Source organism: Sciurus carolinensis, chromosome 7, assembly GCF_902686445.1.
Source record: "Sciurus carolinensis chromosome 7, mSciCar1.2, whole genome shotgun sequence".
In the NCBI taxonomy this organism is placed as follows: domain Eukaryota; kingdom Metazoa; phylum Chordata; class Mammalia; order Rodentia; family Sciuridae; genus Sciurus; species Sciurus carolinensis.
In genome coordinates this window covers 9,663,008-9,681,453 of record NC_062219.1, presented here as the reverse complement: position 1 = coordinate 9,681,453, position 18,446 = coordinate 9,663,008, and the positions used below count along the sequence as shown (strand labels likewise).

General features: G+C 41.6%; 1 protein-coding gene across 2 annotated transcripts in view; it reads left to right on the top strand.

Annotated features, from left to right (window-relative positions):
- Positions 1–18,446, top strand: part of Snx9 (sorting nexin 9) — a 92,884-nt gene that overhangs the window by 43,922 nt on the left and 30,516 nt on the right. Inside the window, exons 5-7 of one of the 2 annotated variants that reach the window (XM_047557968.1) lie at positions 7,926–8,018; positions 14,676–14,841; positions 17,710–17,857. In XM_047557968.1, the coding sequence (XP_047413924.1) occupies positions 7,926–8,018; positions 14,676–14,841; positions 17,710–17,857 (407 nt within the window). The remainder of the gene's footprint in view (positions 1–7,925; positions 8,019–14,675; positions 14,842–17,709; positions 17,858–18,446) is intronic. The other variant, XM_047557969.1, reaches the window with a different exon arrangement.

Here is an 18,446-nt window from a genome sequence, read left to right as displayed (position 1 = left end):
TAAAACAAAAAACAAACCAAAAGAAATGAATGGACTTTGGGAGATGTTGTTTTTTGGATTTTTTTAACTACATAAAATATTTTAAATTATGTTAAGCCTAATCCTTTACAAGAATATGATTTTGTTTACACACTCTGAACCTTCCAAAAGCACTATCAGAGTACTCTTACCATAGATTAATTGTGGATTCTGTGCATTTAAAAAGTTTTTATACATATCATGAAGTACAACTTGGTCTGTCCCAGATCTTTAAAATTCAGAGGCAAACCAGGTACCATGGTGCACACCTGGAATTCCAGCAGCTTGGAAGGCTGAGGCAGGAGCATTGCAAATTCAAAGTCAGCCTCAGCAACTTAGCGAGGCCATAAGCAACTCAGCGAGACCCTGTCGTTAAATAAAATATATTTTTAGCTCAGCGGTTAAGTGCCCTGGGTTCAATTTCTGGTACCAAAAAAAAAAAAAAATTCAGAGGCAACATGATCACCACAGCAACATCTTTCTACCCTTTGTTACTCTATAGTCCTTGAACATTGGTCACTTAAAGGTTACCCACTAAAGCATGGGAAGAAAGAGTACTTTCTTCTTACCTGGTTTTCCAGGGATTCTCACCCTGAGCACTGTTGACATGAGAGGCCCGATGCCTCCCACAGAGGCCTGGCCTATGTGCTGCTGGATGCTGGGACTCAGACCTGGTCTCTTCCCACTGAGGCCAGTACCACCCAAACCACAGTTGTGACAGCTGTGGTGACACCACATGTTGCCAAGTGTCCCCTGGGAGCAAATACAACCCAGTTAAGATGCCAAGTTATATAAAGACGTCTTCATGAAGTGGGTTTGCATTAAGTAAAAACGTAGAAATACTCCTCTTACTTTAATTCTGGAAACATTCCTTAGCTGTTGTTTCAGGAAAGGCTGAGGCACCCCTGCCAGTGACATACCTCAAAGTCAGGTTCAAATCTTGTTAAGAAGTATTATGAATGAGCAGTATTCAAGTGTAGTAATATTAGCTAATTAGCATGAATCTTAATTTTTCTAGGTTATTCAGAAGATAATAAAACTAACTTTTAAAAAAATTGGATTTTATTAATCCAGTCTAACACTGAATCAGATCCTTTGAAAGCAAAGTTTAACTGCAAGTGAAAAATAAAATCCAGAAAGTATGACCATGATTGATTTGAGTATTTGAATTTAATTTAAGTAAAGTACAAATATTTTAACAGGAACCTCCAGTCTTAGTTGTCTGGTATATGAGAATGATCTAAATAGGCCAAAAGTATGGTTTGCTTTGTAAGTGCTGTGAAAGGCGTCCTGAGTAAGAAACCAGACGACCATTGTTGCTTGGTAGCTTTAACTGCTTTTGTGCCCCGGTTGGTCCATTCTTTCAGTTTCTGAATGTCAATAAGAAAATGCTGCATTTGCTGCAGGGATGAGTTTCCAGGGGTGTTCTGCTTACTCTGGCGCATGCTCTCTCCCAGGGCACAGCTTTGTTTTGAGGGCAAGTTCCTCTGGAAGGCTGGACCTCCAACCTACGGGCCTCTTCCCTTGGGTGCAGTGCCCGGTGCCACCTTCTGAGCCAGCATCTGTTCACGGCCCAACACCTTCACTCAACTCCTCCACACTTACCCAGTGTGCTGACTGCCCTGTTTTTTCAAATTGTATCTTTTTAAAGATCCCCTTCAATAACTTATTTTGAGCCTGCTATTCTATAACTTATTGACCCTTCCCTGACTTTGTAGTTTTATTCAGTGACTACATTTCAGAGCAATTAGTTCATAAATGTGTGACTTAATATGTAGAATAGCACTCCCATTTGTTTTTCTTAAGACTCTGAATTTCGGGTTGTTTGGGCTCCCTTTGGTTCTAGGTAGACTGAACAATCACACGGTTGGGTGGAGTAACGGGTGTCAACAGGGTCCTTGCCCTGACAGTTTGTGATTGCTTTCTTCTTTTAATAGGGTAGTGAGAGAAGCCCTTCTCAGTAAAAACAGTCCAGGGCACTTGGCTACAGTTTAGAGTAGAATTATAATTGAAAAAAGAATAAGATGCATTATTCTTTAAATGGATTAGAACAGGTTAATTTAGGAAATCTAAATCTGTTTGTTTTTTTTAAAGTATTCGGAGAAAATATAGGTAACTTTTTTTTTAAATGACCTTTGACTCTGGAATGCCTTTCTAAGCCTGACACATGTCTTGCAGCCATTAAAGAGAGAATCAGTATATTTCAGTCAAAAAGTAATATTAAATTAAGAAAAGTACTTCTAATCAGTTACAGATGTAGTCTAGTTCCACTAATATACAAAGAACCCTTGTAAATCTATAAGAAAAAAAGTAAACAACTCAGGAGAAAAAATGGGCAAATGGTGAAAAGAGATGGTTCATTGTAAAAGAAATACAAACAGTTAAATTGGGGAGACTCCCTTTCCAAGCTTCTTCTGTCAGTTAGCAGAGGATGAGAACGTTTCAGTAATACCCAGTGGAACAATGGTGTGCTCAGGTTGGCAGTTTGATACCAGGCTGGTGAAGGGTAAATTGGCAAAGGTTTTTGGGGTGACCGGTGATGTGTATCTGTCTCTACTATGCATGGCCTCTGACCAAGCCGTGCCGAATTCATCCTGCACATCTGCTCTCAGATCATGGGTTACTGGACAAGGAGCTTACTGCAGGTTTATTTCTAATAGCAAAAAAATGAAGTTAAGTGTCTTTCATCAGGGCTGGTCTGGCGAAGCACAGGATGCTACCCTCTGACTGCCGAAGGAGGGATGGGGGAGGTTGATGTAGATGGGATGATGCAGAACTTCTTTTTTAAAGGCTCATGATCAGCATGTGTGTAAGTACACATACACACACGCCCCTCCCTGAATGAGCACAGCAGATTGTTCTCTTCTGCAATGTAGGCTTCTCGTTAGGTGGCGAGGCCAGCCAGCAAGTGCTGTGGAAGGGAAGGGCAGTTTCCAGTGGGCGGTCCCAGCGTCACTGCTCCCTGGCTTGACAGTTGCAAGAGCATTTCATGTTAGCCCTATACCACGGATGTCAACAGCAGGTGGTGGCGAGTCCCAGAAACTGTCAAGGCCACGTTAATAGTTGTCCTTGTCTGTCCCCCAGTCATTGGTGGACAAGTTATGTCAATTGCCTTGGTTCTAAAATGGTTCTCATTGTAGGTCTTTAAAAAAGCAGATCTCTGCTTCTGTAGATTACTTTGGAGAAGTGAGTGGAAAGATATACTTAAGAACAGTGGGATTAAACTTTAGTTAAAAGTTTGATAAACCTGTGTGTTTTATCAAGGTTTTGGGCTTGGGAGATTTTTCTGTTTTCTTTAAATATTAGAAAGATACATATGATTGGAAAGCTCTGATTCTCATTTTGTGAGACTCTCAGTGACACTGTATCCCTGGAATCTCTCCTCTGGTTTCACTGTTTCTCGTGGCCTCCCTTCACGCCCACCAAGGCCTGCAGTGCTGTGGAAGCATGGAGGCTGTGGGGTCAGACCTCAGCTGACGTCTGGCTCTGGTCAGACGTGCTTCCTGGGTGGCTGGCAGGTGAGGCCACAGTGTAAAGTGGTAGTGGATATGTGGAAGGTTTTTAAAAAGCCCCTCCTTCCTTTCCCACCGCTTTCCTTTTCCAAGGGGTTCCTCTGTCCACTTCTTTTTGGTTCTGTCCTCTCTTCTCTTGTACCCTCTTCAGTCACAGAGATGATTCTTCATAAATGTCTCCCAATCTTGAATTTTCAATTGCCCAATTTCTAGCTTTTTGCTGAACAGTTCTTATCTGCTCATCTCTTCTGTATCTCAAACTCGGCTTCAAAATTGCTCATGATTTCCCCATGAAACTAGTTTATCTTCCTGACCTTCTCTGAATGTTCCTTTTTTTCTGTGCCCTCCTTTTATTCTATTTTAAAACTCCCAAGTGCCATTGTGAGCCCTCATTATTGATAGGTATGTTCTGTGTCCTTTATATATGTAAGGGGAGGGGAAGGACTGAGGACCATTACCCTAACGGCGTCTCTCTTTGAAATCATACTCCAGAGGTAGCCCAGCCTGGCATTGGGCTCCACAGCCACATTGCCTTGGTTTTAATTCCATATCTCACACTTTCTATGTGACTTAGGGTAGGCTACTTAACCTCTCTGTGCCTTACCTCTACAATCTCATAGGATTGTGGGAAATGGTAATAAATGAAAAAACAGTCGTAAAGTATTTAGAACAGTAGTTGGTACTTAGTAGTGGTTTAATAATTGTTAATTATAGTTCTCTCATATACCACTACCTCTAAAACAAGCCACTAAGTATGTCAGTTCTTTGCTTAAGAAACTCTAGGGGCTGTACATTGGTCTCTGAAACAACTATCTTGTACATGTCAGAGGGCTGTCCCAGGAGGCAGTCACTACGAGTCAGTTAGAAGTCCTCAAGCAGACTCTGAACACGCACATAGGGAAATTGTAGAAGAAATTCCTCTGAACTTGGAGCTGACTGGATTCTTTCCCCTGCCTGTTGCATTGCTGATCTCTCTGCATGGCCCCACCCCTGCCTTATCCTAGGTAAGCCACACTGGTTGTCGTGCACCCCTGCCTAGTGCTGTCCCACCTGTTCTCTGTACCTTTGACACTTCTAGGGACAGTGGAACCAGACCTTCCATCCTGCTGTCATCCATCCAGCCCTTGAGGTTCAGCTCAAACACCGTGTCTTTCAAGAAACCTGTTTTTCTCTTCACTTCTTCCTTCTCTGGGTTCTCTTAGCACTATTTGTGATTCCTATCACAAATTATACTGCTTGTTTGTAAATTTCTGAGCCTGATAAGCAAAGATTGTCTCTTTTCCATTCCCAGTAACTTATCAGAGGCCTTGGACTAGAACCAAGTGGTCTGTGCTTGTTGGAATTATTTTTCTGTCATAAATACATTACTAGGTGCTTCACAGTGTTAATATTGTGAAATGCAAGATTTCAACTGTGTGTTCCCAGCATTGACTGTAGGCCTGGGAGCTGCCTGCCAGTAGCCATCCTCCTTCCCTCTGATGGGTCCCACAATGAAAAACAGTCACATGCTCTTACAGAAAACCCCCTGGGATTGTTCATTATTTTTTTTCACAGTTTGTATATTAAATACATGCACAAATTTAAGTGGATATTTAGGAACTTAACTTCTTCCTATTATGCAGAAATTTTCCATGTTATATTTGTTGCAACGTAATTTTTATTGGCTAAAGGGATAAGGAGAGCAGTATGTTTTGCTTTCTCGTATCTCAAAAGAAGTTCTTTTTTAGACTGCTTAAGCTATGTTTAGACCTTTTTTAAATAAACCAGTGAAGGAAACCTTCACAGAAGTATTAGATTTGCTCATTTTGTTACCTCAGTGAGACTTATATTTCCCTAGACATCTCATAACTGCTTGCTGAACTTGCCTCTCTAAAAGCCTGTTTGGGAAAGTCCACCCCTTCCTATCCCCCACACGAATCTACTTGGTTACAGGACTTTTTAAGGAAGAATTTGTACTGCTGTCCATTCTAACCTCCTTTCAGATGCTTGACTATTACAGGTGACAGCTTGGTTCCTCTAGAGGACTTTTCCAGAATACATACTAATGAGATCTGATGTAAAGGTGGTTTCTGTTGTTGCTTGTTTTTGTCTAATTGGAAACAAATGACAAAAACAAAGTGCTTTTAACCTTAAAGCTGCAATAATAAGCCTTTGAGCAGTAGTAAGCAATCTGCTATCAGCAGTACCCATCAAAGGCCGTTTCACCTGGACTTCTGTTAGGTAGGGGCTGTCTTAAAGGAAGTTATGTTTGCTAGGTGGGGCATCATCCTATTCCATATGTAAAGCTACCTGTTTTAAGACTTTGGGCTAACAAAATACATAAACCCTCTAAGCTAATGTAAGTATTATCCGCCAATTTTGGTACTCCATTTATTCAATTATTTAAATAGTTAACACCTGAAATTGGCATCCGTGGGTCAGCCTGTGAACTAGCAGGGGATTTTTAGGAAACCAAACTTGTTTTGGCCTTGCCGCACCTGGCCCGAGCACATCTGATGTGTCCTGTGGTTGCCTTTATTTCTAAAGTGGAATGCACACTTTAGATCTCCAGCAGTGTTTCTCAATCATAGAGGAGTTTGAGATCTGACTTTTGAATTCAAGTTTTATAAGGAACTAATTAGGAAATTTCCAAGTTCTTCTGTATTTCTGTTAGGATTTTTAACAGTTAGGTTTTTTATAGGCCCATGGATTTACATTGATTCAGTGTGTTTCAGCTCGAGTATTTTGTAGGTTTTTTGTTTTGTTTTTTTTGGTTTTTGTTGGGCGGGGTTGTTTTTGGTTTTGGTTTTTTTTGTTGTTTTGTTTTTTTTTGGTACTTTTAAAGTTACACCTCTTGGGAGCCTGTTCCACCTGTTTCCTCTCCTCCTTTGATATTTGAAAGCTTCTTGCTCTTAAACATTGCTGATTCTGTCATCTGTGTAATCACTGAGTCAGCATCAGTTGGTTTTTACTTTGTTATGGGTCATATTTTCCCACTCTTTTCATGCCTGGTAATTTTTTACTAGATTGCAGACTTTGTGATTTTTACCTTGTAATACACTGGGTATTTTTGCATTCCCATAAATATTTTTGAGCCTTGGTGTGGTATATACTTTAGTTACTTTGATACTCTTTTTTTTTTCCGGTTTTATTTTTAAGTTTTTACAAGTGGGACCAGAGTAAAATTTGCTCTAGAGAGATTTTTGCCCTTCTGTTGAAGCAAAACCCTTGTAGTACTGTGCCTGGTGGGAACAGCCCCGTGTGAGGATTGTCCTCTCAGTTCTGTCACATGGCTCTTTCCCTGACAGCAGTTTCTTCACATGATGTGCTGGTCAGGTGTCGGCTTCAGACCTGGGGTGCCCTCAGCAGGTCTCCAGAGCTATGTGCAGCTCTCTTGTCCAGTGCTCTGCCGCTGATACCCAGCTCTGCTGCCCATGTCAGAGACCCCTGGGCTTTGTAGGTTCTCCATCCCTTACATACAACCTAGAAAGTCTCTCCAGGCAATAAACTGGGACAGCTGTAGGGTTTTTTTTGTTATTTCCTGTTTGTCTTTTTTTTTTAGTTTTAGGTCGGAATGTAAACTAGGTCTGTGTTACTCCATCTCAGTTTTCTTTGTGAATTAATTGAATTCCAAATTCATGTTTATTTACATCTTTAAAATAAGAATAATGCCACCAACCTCACAAGAGAGTGACACCTGGAAAAGTTTATGCTCACAACACTATAGACCTCACCAGCACCCAGCACCGACTCCCCACTGCATGGCTGTGGAGCTGGGATTCGGGACCTGGAAACAGTTCACAGTTGTGCTCTGTTCAACGATGCTGCAGTCTGGCCATTGGTTGGCTTGATGGGATCTAGTCAGTCATCTCATCCCACAAAGTTGCCACCCTATAAGCCAGGTGAAACCCTGGGCACCTACACAGGACATTTGCTCCTGCATTCATGGACTGACCAGTCCATCCTGCTCATAGCTGGGCTTGGTAGGACCCACTGGTGCCTCTGCGTTAGCTCTGAAGTGACAAGGTGGCTGGTCTCTCCCACCTGTCTTAGTGCCTTTGAAAGCAGGATTTTCAGAACCTGCTTTTTGAAACCTTGGCTGTACTTTCTCTGGAGTTTGTTTTGTTGGCTGTGTGATGTGCATGATTTTGGTTCCATTCCTTCTATGCGACTTTATAGTTACTTCCAGTGCTTCAGTGATTCTGTATTGTGATCTAGGCAGCAGATTTGAGAAGGTAAACTGCACTAACAATAACCCGCTGCTACTTGATTGGGGCCTTTGCATGTGCTATTTGGAGAGAGTGGCATGCTAGACTCTTGTGTGAATTTAGCCCTGCTACGAGTGTGCTGTTTCTAGTGCAAAGCTTTGGTTTACTCTTTCGCACCCTGTTCACTGAGCACCTTTTTTACTTCAAGGTGGATATTTTGGCTCAGATTGGTTGTGTTGAAATTCTTAGCCAGTCACCGCCCTCTTCATCTTCTCCTTCTCCTTCTTCTTCCATTAATAAGGTAAATTCCAACTTGAATGCAAGAGGAGATGAACATTTAACAACCTTTAAAGTCACCTTTTTGTCCCAAGTGAGGAAGTAGTTTCAGGTAGAATCCTAGGAAAGCTCTCCTGGCAGCCTGAAGTGTGAACTGCTAAGGAATCAGAACCTTGGAGGCCTTTGAACTGAGACGAGTTGATGGAGTTGTCCCCTGGGCAGTCGCGCTGATGACAGCCAGTCAGGCAGAGCTTGGTACCATGCAGGGCCAGCAAAGAAGAGTCTGAAGATGTCACTCTATAGAAATGAGAGAGGAGGGTAAGGTAGAAGAAGAGACTAGAGAGGTTCCCGAGAGCTTGAACCTCAGCCAGGAGGTGAGTGGCTTATTGTGTGACCAGCATCTGCAGCTGAGAAACCACGGGGGTAAGTGGGGTTGAGAACAAAGAAGTTACTGGCCACAGGATCCTTAAAGCACATCCTTGTTGCCCATAAGTGCTTAGTATCATCTCTTTGTTTTAAAGTTGCTCTAGTAATAGCACTGAAAACACTTAGAAATATAGCTGTCCAACCTTTTCCTTTGTAGCATAAATTAATAGGTGTATTACTCAAATGAAGATCTACTTGAAGAACTGCTAGTCTTCATTCTTTATGTTTTAGATGAGCCCCTTCACAAAAAGATAACCTCTATTAAATGCGTACTAGTGTTAGGTATCGTGTTAAATTCTTTATATTTATTACATTATTTAATACCTAACAAAACCCATAAGAAGAAGATATTGTTATTGACCCATTTTAGAAGCTTGGAAGGGTGAAGCCAATTGCCCATGTTCACACAGCTAACCAGGGTGAAGCTGGGATACAGACTTAGATGGGTTTTAGAACCTGAGTTCTTAACCGCTGCACTGATGTGAAATTTACTCACATCAGGTTCCACCAGTTTTATGGCATGATTTAAAATCCACCCAGTGGACCAGTATTCTCCTGGCACCTTCCTACCCCGATTATATAAAGTCATGTGCCATATTACAATGTTTTGGTTAGTGACAGACTGTGTTTATGACAGTGGCCCCGTAAGAATATAGTGAAGCTCAGAAATGCCCCTCACTTAGTGACGTGGTTGCTTTCCTAACATGATGGCTCAGTGCTTTATGCACCTGTCTGTGGCGATGCTAGTGGAGACCTACCAGGCTGCTAATCCTGTAAAAGTGGCACACACAACTACTACAGCACATCGTACTCACGAGTGATAATAGAGCGCCATGTTGCCAGTTAGGTATGTACTACGCTCTGCTGCTTATCCTGTCCTCTTAGGGTGTATTCTTTTATTTAGTTTTCCAGTCTTCATTGAAACAGTCTACTGTACTGTGTTCTGTCAGCAGTAGCCTCTTACATACTGTTTGTTGCACCTCTGATTGAATCATTTTCTCTTGAACTTGATCTAACCTCATGTTGTTTGGTCCATCTTGGCCCTGTTAGCAGTAGGCGATACCACACGCACTCACCCCAGTGCGGAGTGCACTCCACCATCTGGACATGTCCTGGGCAGGTGTTTGCTTAACAAATAATTTATTAAGCACTTACTGCCTGTCAGGCCCTGTGTTCCCAGGCACCAGGAGATGGCAGGTGACCCCAGTGGATACAGCCCTTCCCTATATCCCCTGTGATTCTTCTCACAGAGCTCAGAAGACAGGGATTGTATGTGCAAATTTTGTTTGTTGACTTTTCCAACATTTTATTAAAATCTCAAGCACAGAAAAGGTAAGTGAACTTCATAGTAAATAATCACATTACCCACCTTCTAGAATTTACTGTTACCCATCTATAACTGCCTGTATCTTCCAGCTTTTCTACAGTATCTGAGACTACTTTCGTAACTAAGAAGGTATTATTTTTAAGCCTCTGGTGGTGTCATGTTCTAAGAATAAATTTTTCTGTGGTTATTTGCTGAAAATCACTTATTCTGTGACCAACCACGCAAAGTTATTTTCTTTCTCTTTCTCCCTCTCTCTCTCTCTTTTTTTTTTTTTTTTTTTTTTTTTTTTTAGCACTGGGGATTGAACCCAGGATTGCTTTGCCACTGAGCTACACCCCAAACACTTTATATTTTGAGACAGGGTCTTGCTGAGTTGCTGAGGCTGACCTTGAATGTGTGTTCCTTCTGCCCTGCCTTTCAGAGCACTGGGTTTACAGGCATGTGTCACTGTGCCTAGTTATTAAGTCATGTTCTTAGGAAAGACTTTAGGAGTGTACATAAGGAAAATTCGATCTCCCCTTCTGTGAAATAACAATAACATTATACAGGTTAGATCTCCAACAAAGTGTAGTATGTATTTCATAAATACTGTCAAGAACTCACATTTAAAATACTTGAATCCTTGCCTCTATGAAAGGTGGAATCTCTTAGGTCAGATTCTAACAAAACGGAGCTGGCAGGCCACCAAGGTCCCTCTCACAAGTGTGCCATAACAGACCATGCCAGAAGTTCCTCAGACCTGAAGCACCCAGTGTTCCAGAGAGGCCACTTATGCAGGGACCCTGGCCTAACAGGGGCTGTCTCTGCTGATAACTAATGCCAGCTCCTGCAGGAAGCCCAGTAATCACTTGGCTTTGTTTTAAAATTGCTTACATGGACTTCTTTTTTCTTTTAAAAACTTTCCTTTCCTTTGCCCCATCCTCTTCAGATGTACCTAAAGCCCACTGTAGCACACATAACTGGGATTTCAGTTCTTTGCTATTTCTAAGTAAACTTTTTTTTTTTTTTTTTTGAGAGCGAGTGGGTCTGGGCGTTTTGCAAGTTTTTGGAAACTATTTTTTAAATAAGACAGGGCTTATGTAATAAGTCTTATGACTTAGCAGTGGAACTGACCAACAAATAGCAATAACAGATAACTGTAACAGAAGGCTAAATTTAGAAGAATGTGGCTGAATGAACGTCACCAAGCAGGCTCCAGGAAGGGCAAATCTTTCTGGGCAGACAGATCTTTCTGACTACCTCCCCTTAACCTGTTAAAGTAGGAAGAGGAGGGAATCAGGGCAGAAAAGGTTTACATGAGAAAAGATAGAGATGTAGAAGAGTCTGGGAAAATATGAAGTCTGAAACTTTAGAGTAAAGATTTGTGATGGATATTAAAAATGGGGAATGGATTGGAATGAAAGGACCAGGCTGCAGAAATGCTTGGAATAAGGAACTTGAAATTTCTTCCATGGGCATTGAGACCTCATGAAGGGATTTTAATTTACGTGGTTGGTGGAACTAGGAGAAGCTTCATACCCCAAAGGGTGGGGAAAGAAAGAAGATGAAGCCAGGCACATTGGCACATGCTTGTATCCCCAGGGGTTTAGGAGGCCAAGGCAGGAGGATCCCAAGTTTGAGACCAGTCTGGGCAACTTAGATGCTGTCTTGAAAAGTAGAAAGAGCCAGGGATGTAGCTCAGTGGCAGAGTGCTTGCCTAGCATGTGTGAAGCCCTCGGTTCAATCAGCAGTGCCAGCAAAAAAAAAAAAAAAAAAAAAAAGGATAAAGATGTTGCAGTAGAAAGGAAGAGGATGGAAAAGTAGAAGAAAAGAGTAGAAGAGGAAAGAGTTGAAGAATGATCCTAATATGACCTGATGTATGTAGTTAAGGGACAGAAGCTTTGGATTGAGAGCTAAGAAATCAGAGGCCAATGTATAGGAAGGGTGACTTTGGAGAGACACAGACCAAGAGGGACTGTGATATGGTTAGGAGAGGAAGGTCCCTGATGAAGCTAAAGAGGCACTTCCCCTTGGTCAGATTTTGACAGATTTATCATCAGCAGGCGTCAGGTTGAACAAGATGGGGGAATGGTCCAGAAAATTACAAAGAAATTCAAACAAACATACAAAAGAATTATAACCTAGGGGCCCAGGGTTGTGTCTCAGTGGTAGAGCACTTGCCTAGCATGTGTGAGGCAATGGGTTCAATTCTCAATACCACATATTAATAATTGAATAAAATAAAGATCCATCAACAACTAATAAAAAGTATTTTTTAAAAAGCTACTGTTAAAAAAAAAAAAAAGAATCATAACCTAGGTAGACCAGTAGGATTCCATACATAACCAAATAACGTAACTGTTATAGAAGCCTATAAGTTATAAATGAAACAATTTTGAAAGAACAGTAGTGTTTTCTGTCCTAATTAAATGGATTGTGATTGAGGGTACCTCCTGTGACTGGTTCCCCTCTGATTCTTTCCTCCATCTTGATGAATATTTTTCCTGGTCAGTTTGCTAGCATTGCCGCCCTCGTGTTGAGACTTCCTGAACTTCCACTCTTCTGTCCTGGTCCACAGCCCTTTGTTCCTAACTAAAGCACGAAGCATCGCGGTCAGGCCCTCAGCATGGTCACTTCATGTCTACAGTGTGCCAGGGAGCTGAGTATTTGAGAAACCCAAGTGATAAAGTGATAAAACATCTTTCTGCTGTTCATATTGAACTTGGGGTAACTTCATTTTTCCTGAAGCCACATGGGGTGTTAAGAGTAAAATCATGCTCCACACATAAAGCATTCACCTTGGCCCAAGACCTCAGCTTCCACCCAGTGGTGGTTTGCAAAGAGGAAGAAGAGGACACCAGCCACAGTGCCATCCTAAGGCCAGAGAGCTGTACTTTAGACAGGCTGGTGGGGGCAGGGGTCTTGCATATCTCGTTATTTTTCTTTTTTTCTTTCTTCCCCCACCCCCAATTTACCAATACCTTTTTTGCTTTTGCTTTTATGTGAAAAAGAAGATTCAAGTAAAAGAGAAAACTTGTTATTCCATGTTCCTAAGTTTCGATACAGAAATTATGGGGGGGAAAGGGGGCACTATTAATTTTCTCTGAATATATCAGTGAATTTAATAAGTGATTCAAATGAAAATCAACATTTTTAAACTTGACATTCTAATGCTAAAGTTTATAGATTGTTTTAGTTTACACATACTTAACTAAAGTTCATGTATAAAAATAAACGATAAAAGATGTTAGGCTGAAGAGTCAGTGGTATCTGGTGGGCTGCAAAGCAGCAAGCACCGTGCCAGTAGACCACTAGGAAGCAACAAAGTGTCCAGAAATAGGCCCAAATCCAGTTTATGATAAAGGTGACATTTCAGTCGGTGGGAAGGATGGGCTGTTCATTAAACAACAATAGGACAACAGCATAATACAAGAAAAAATAGTAAGCTGGACTCCCGTGTTATTTCTTGTACTGAGATAAATTCCAGACATTGGGCAGTCAGATGGATAGGCAGGCTACAGGACCCTGTTTAAATAGTGCTCAAAGTAAGGTCTGTGTGTTGCTGGTTCCAAGATTTCCTTCACAATATTGATAAATGCTCTTAAAGATCTTTTAAGTTTGGTAACCCTAGTGGCATGGCTTGGCATGGCATGGCAGCGCCCCCATGCTGGCGGGAATGAGGGAACACACTGCAGCCTCTGTAAAGCAACTCGGCAAAATTCATTAATTCTAAATACATATATCCTTAGCCCAGCAATGGTTTCTTCTGAGAATTTCTCATACATCTACTGAATACAAGGGAAAAGATGTTTAAAACTATACATTGTAGTATTATACTGAAAACAAGATAAATGAATTGGTTAAATTTTGGGAATCAAATACAATGAAATTCTATAGAGACATGTAAAAGAATGTTATTGTGTCCATATGCATTGCTACACCTTAGAAGATATATCATGCTAGTAAATGAGGAAAACAAAAGTGCAGAACAGAAAGCATAATTGGATCCACTTATGTGGTTTTTGTTTTTTTTTTTGTTTGTTTTTTTTTGGATGCTGTGGTTCGAACCCAGGGCTTTGTGCTTACAAGGCAAGCACTCTACCGACTGAGCTATCTCCCCAGCCCCACTTATGTTTTTTAAAACAAAAAAGAATCCCTATGCATTGGATGTTGCAGTATATGTCTAGTCGGTTTAGACAGGAATACCTGAGGCCCTTGTTCTGGTCTGGCTCTTACCCTAGGCCCCAGCAGACCAGGCCAGACCAGAATGGAGTTGCTCCTGCCAAATGCTGCCTAATCTAACTGAAATATAAGGATAGTGGTTGTCTTTGAAAGTGTGACTAACATCTTAAGGTAGTAGGCAGGTTTAAGTGCATATCCTTTTATTCATTTTGAATTTTTTTTCCTCTGCTTGTATTACTTTTTCAAATAAAAAACTTACTTAAAAATACAACAGATTGCTATAAAGGTGAATGAAACAGTCCTCATCATCAGCATGTATAATCCAAAATACAGGGTTGAGTGAAAAACAACTTGCAAGACATACATACATACAGTAGGAAATTGTTTAGGACAGTTTAAAACCGTAAAACAGTTGTTATCTGTGGGTCTGTACGTATGCAGTGGAATCACAGAAACACATGGGAATGAACACAAAAAGTCGTTACTTCTGGGGAGGAAAAAGAAAAAGGGCTTCACTCCGGTCTGCTGCTTTCTTTGTTTCTGTTATCAGAGTTCCTAAGAAAATATAGCAGGATGTTAACAGCAGTCAGAGGAGGGCAATACTGCATTTTGTGCTTTCGTACATGTTTAAAAGCTCAGTATTTTTTCCCTTTAAAGTTAAGGGCATTTCTGTTGGCTTTCTCCAGCACTTGTGTTGTGCTCGATTTTTGCTGAATTAAGTCACACTTTCCAGAAGTCACAGATATCTTTCTCCTCCCCCCACACCAGGTTGGCAGTGGCAATGACCCCTGGTCAGCCTGGAGCACCTCCAAATCTGGGAACTGGGACGGTTCGGATGGCTGGGGGGCCAAGCCCGAGGGGGCTGGCACCCAGAGAAACTCTGCCAACAACTGGGACGCTGCCTTCGGCCACCCCCAGGCTTACCAAGGACCAGGTGAGGACAGGGTCCCCTGTAAGTGACTGGTAGGAACCTGGGTGAGAGTCAGGAAGCCAACCTGGTTTTCTCCTCCCCCGCTTAGCACCCTCAGAACACGTCAGTGACCAAATCCCACGCACCAAGCAGTTCTGCAGCAGACACTCACTGACTGGGGTCTACAGTGTAACTCAGTTCTGACACCACCTGCCTGGAGTCAGCCAGGGGACTCCCTCTTTGTCTCATTAATCTCCCGGAGCAGTAAACAGAGCTCAGGGAAGCTCTTCAATTAGTGTTGCCAGTTTACTGCAGAGGGTCAGCCCGGGGAGACTGATAACAGCCAGGTGCAGAGATGCATGGGGCAGGGCCAGGGAGGGGGTGCAGAGCACCCCTCCAGGGCACACACCCTCCGGCACCTCCAGCCCAGAGGCTCTCAGAAGCCCATACTTTAGGGTTTTCAGGGAGGCTTCATCACACAGGCAGGATCAGTTGTGAACTTGATCTCTAGCCCATCTTCCCTTCCTGGAGGATGGCGTTCAAGGTTGAAGTCCTAAGCTTAATCATGTCCTGGTCTTTCTGGGATCAGCGCCTGTGCAGAAGCCCCCTTGAGTCACCTCATTAGAACAAAAGATGCTCCTGTCACCTAGGAAATTACAGGGGATTAGAACTATGTCAGAAACTGGAGTTAGAGACCAAATACAGGCAGCCTGCTTCAACTACAGCTTTTACAACCCCAGGTTCCCCAACCTCAGGTTCAGTCAGTTGTGGTTCATTCAGAAGATTTTTTTTTTTTAAATGTGTTCTGAACATGTTTAAACTTTTTTCCTTGTCATTATTCACTAAACAGTACAGAATAACAACCGTCTATATAGCATGGGTATTCATGCTATATAGCATATTCATGAGTGTTTGAGGATTTTAGACTTTGAGGGTGGTCAGTCCTGAAACCAGGCATACCCTTCCACCCCCAGATACCAAGAGACAACTGTGTTATAAAAAAAATGTACCAAGCATCCCTCTTGCTCTAGAAGTTACATGTATTGTAGGAGCCCTTTGCTGGAAACTGGGGCAGACACCAAATATGTGTATTGTATCACAGTATCACATTGGATCATCTGAGATAAAAATAGATTGTATTCAAAAGACTGTTCACAGTTGCTCTTACTCACTAATTTTAAAAAAACTGAATCCAAATGTAGACAGTCATGAATTACAATCTTTAGTCCAGTCTCCGTCAAGGAGTCCTAGATTCAAACACCTGAAGGGCCAGGTTCATGAAGTAAAAGAGGTGAGGGGCCACCTGGTCTGTGGGAGACTGTTTCCCTCCCTCCAAATTCCTTTCTCTTCCCCGCTCCTCCCACCCCTGGCACTCTTCTCACTGCTCCTGTAAGTTCGTCTTTTTAAAGATTCCACATGTAAGTGGGATTACTCAGTGTGTGGTTACCACGTCTTCCAGTTTTACCCATGGTGTTGCAGATGGCAGGGTATCCTTGTTTTACGACTGAATAATGAATACTGCAATTGATCCATTGATCTGTTGATGGACACCTGGGTTGGTTCCATATCCTGGCTATTGCAAGTACTGCTCAGTAAACTCTACCAAGGTGCTGATTTTCTTTCCTTTGGGGAAAACAGTTGGAGAGATTGCTGGGTCATATGGTGGTTCTATGTTTTATTTTTTTGAGAAACCTCCAACTGTTTTCTGTAATGGTTGTATCAACCTACACTCCCATAAGAAATGCATGAGGATTCCGTTCTCTACATCCTTGCCAACGCTCTGTATCTCTTGACTCTTTGATCATAGCCATCCTAACAGCTATGAGGTGATACCTTCTTCTGATTTAATTGGCATTTCTCTGACAACTAGTGATATTGATGACTAGTAATGTTTGCTCACCTGTCAGCAATTCATATATCTGGAAAAATGTCTGTTTAGGTCTTTTGTCCATTTCTAATTGGGTTACAGTAGTCCCCCTTTTCTGAGGAACTCTGTTCCAAGACCCACAGTGGATGTACAAAACCACAGTATGGAAATTTAATGCCTTTTCCATCTTAACACTATGGTCAACTTTTGCAGTTTGAGGTGGGACTGCAAAACTAGAAAGGATTTCTTTATCCTTCTTCACAATTTCTTGGGTAGAAGAGTTGTTCTTACTATAGATCATAGCAGCCTTGGGACATAATTTTTCTCTTTATTAAGTCAAGAATTCCTCCTTTTTGCTCAGTGCAAGCACTTTACAGCTTCTCTTTGTTGCATCTGAATTTCCAACCTCACTATGTTTGCACTTTGGGGGCATTATTAAATAAAATAGGGGTTACTTGAACACTCTGATACTTTGACAGTCCACCTAATGACCCAGCTGGCTGACTGATGGGTGGTGGTGTATCCAGCATGGAGAGACAGACAAAGAGGTGATCTGCATCCCCAGCAGGACGGAGCAGGAAGTCACCAGGTTTCATCATGCAGTGAGAAATAGTGCAGTTTATAACAGTACTGGTTTATTTCTGAAATTTTCCATTTAACATTTTTGGACCATGGTAAACCACAGGTAACTAAATCTGCAGGCAGTAAAACCATGAATAAAGGAGTATATACTCTCCTTTCCCAGTGAGTCTTCTTGGTGCCCTTGTCAAAAATCAGTTGACCTCACAGCCCTGTTTGTTTCTAATTTGTCTTTTGCATTTAAAAAACAGAGTTCATAACACAAGCGTAAAACTGTCTGACCATAAAGCCTATTTTCTGTACATCCACATTGTGCTCCTATACTACATCCTTTTTTCTGTCTGTTAAAAAGATCAAATAGTTTGGTCAGTAGTTACCAGAAAATTAAGTAATTTCATTTATTATTTTGTTTTTCTTTACTGATGTTCTTCTGTTCCCACCTCTAGCAACTGGTGACGATGATGACTGGGATGAAGACTGGGATGACCCCAAGTCCTCCTCACCTTACTTTAAGGATTCCGAGTCAGCAGAAGCAGGTGTCCAGCGGGGAAACAGTCGCCCTGGGGCCTCCTCCATGAAACTGCCACTTAACAAGTAAGCTTCCAAAGGAGATGAGGAAACCAGGATCTGAGTTTAGGAATGTATCTGAAATATAAAGAGGCAGTTGAGTTTTTCCATGTTCAGTGATCTGTTGAGTTTTGGATGTGACTTGGCCATTTGAATTTGCATCTTAGCATGGAAGCTGATTTTTTTAAATCATTTTACAATGTTAGCGAAATACTTATTCCATTTAATCATCTGCCAAATAGCTCTTCTTTTATTTTTATCAACTCTGTCATATATTTAGTTATCATTGCTAAAAATAATTACTAATGGGAAATGTAAATATATGTATAAAAGTAAGGAAAGCTAAAAATAATGTAAAACTACTTTTATTATTTATTAATTTATTTATTTGGTACCAGAGAATGAACCCAGAGGCACTTTACCACTGAGCGCCAGTGCCAGCCCCTCTCTCCTTTTTTAATTTTTAAATTTGAGACAGGATCTCCCTAAATTGCTTAGGGACTAGTTAAGTTGCTAAGACTAACTTTGAACTCAGTCTCCTAAGCCACTAGGGTTGCAGGCATGTGACACCACCCCTGGCAACAACAGCTCTCTCTTGAATGCTTTACTCTTTATT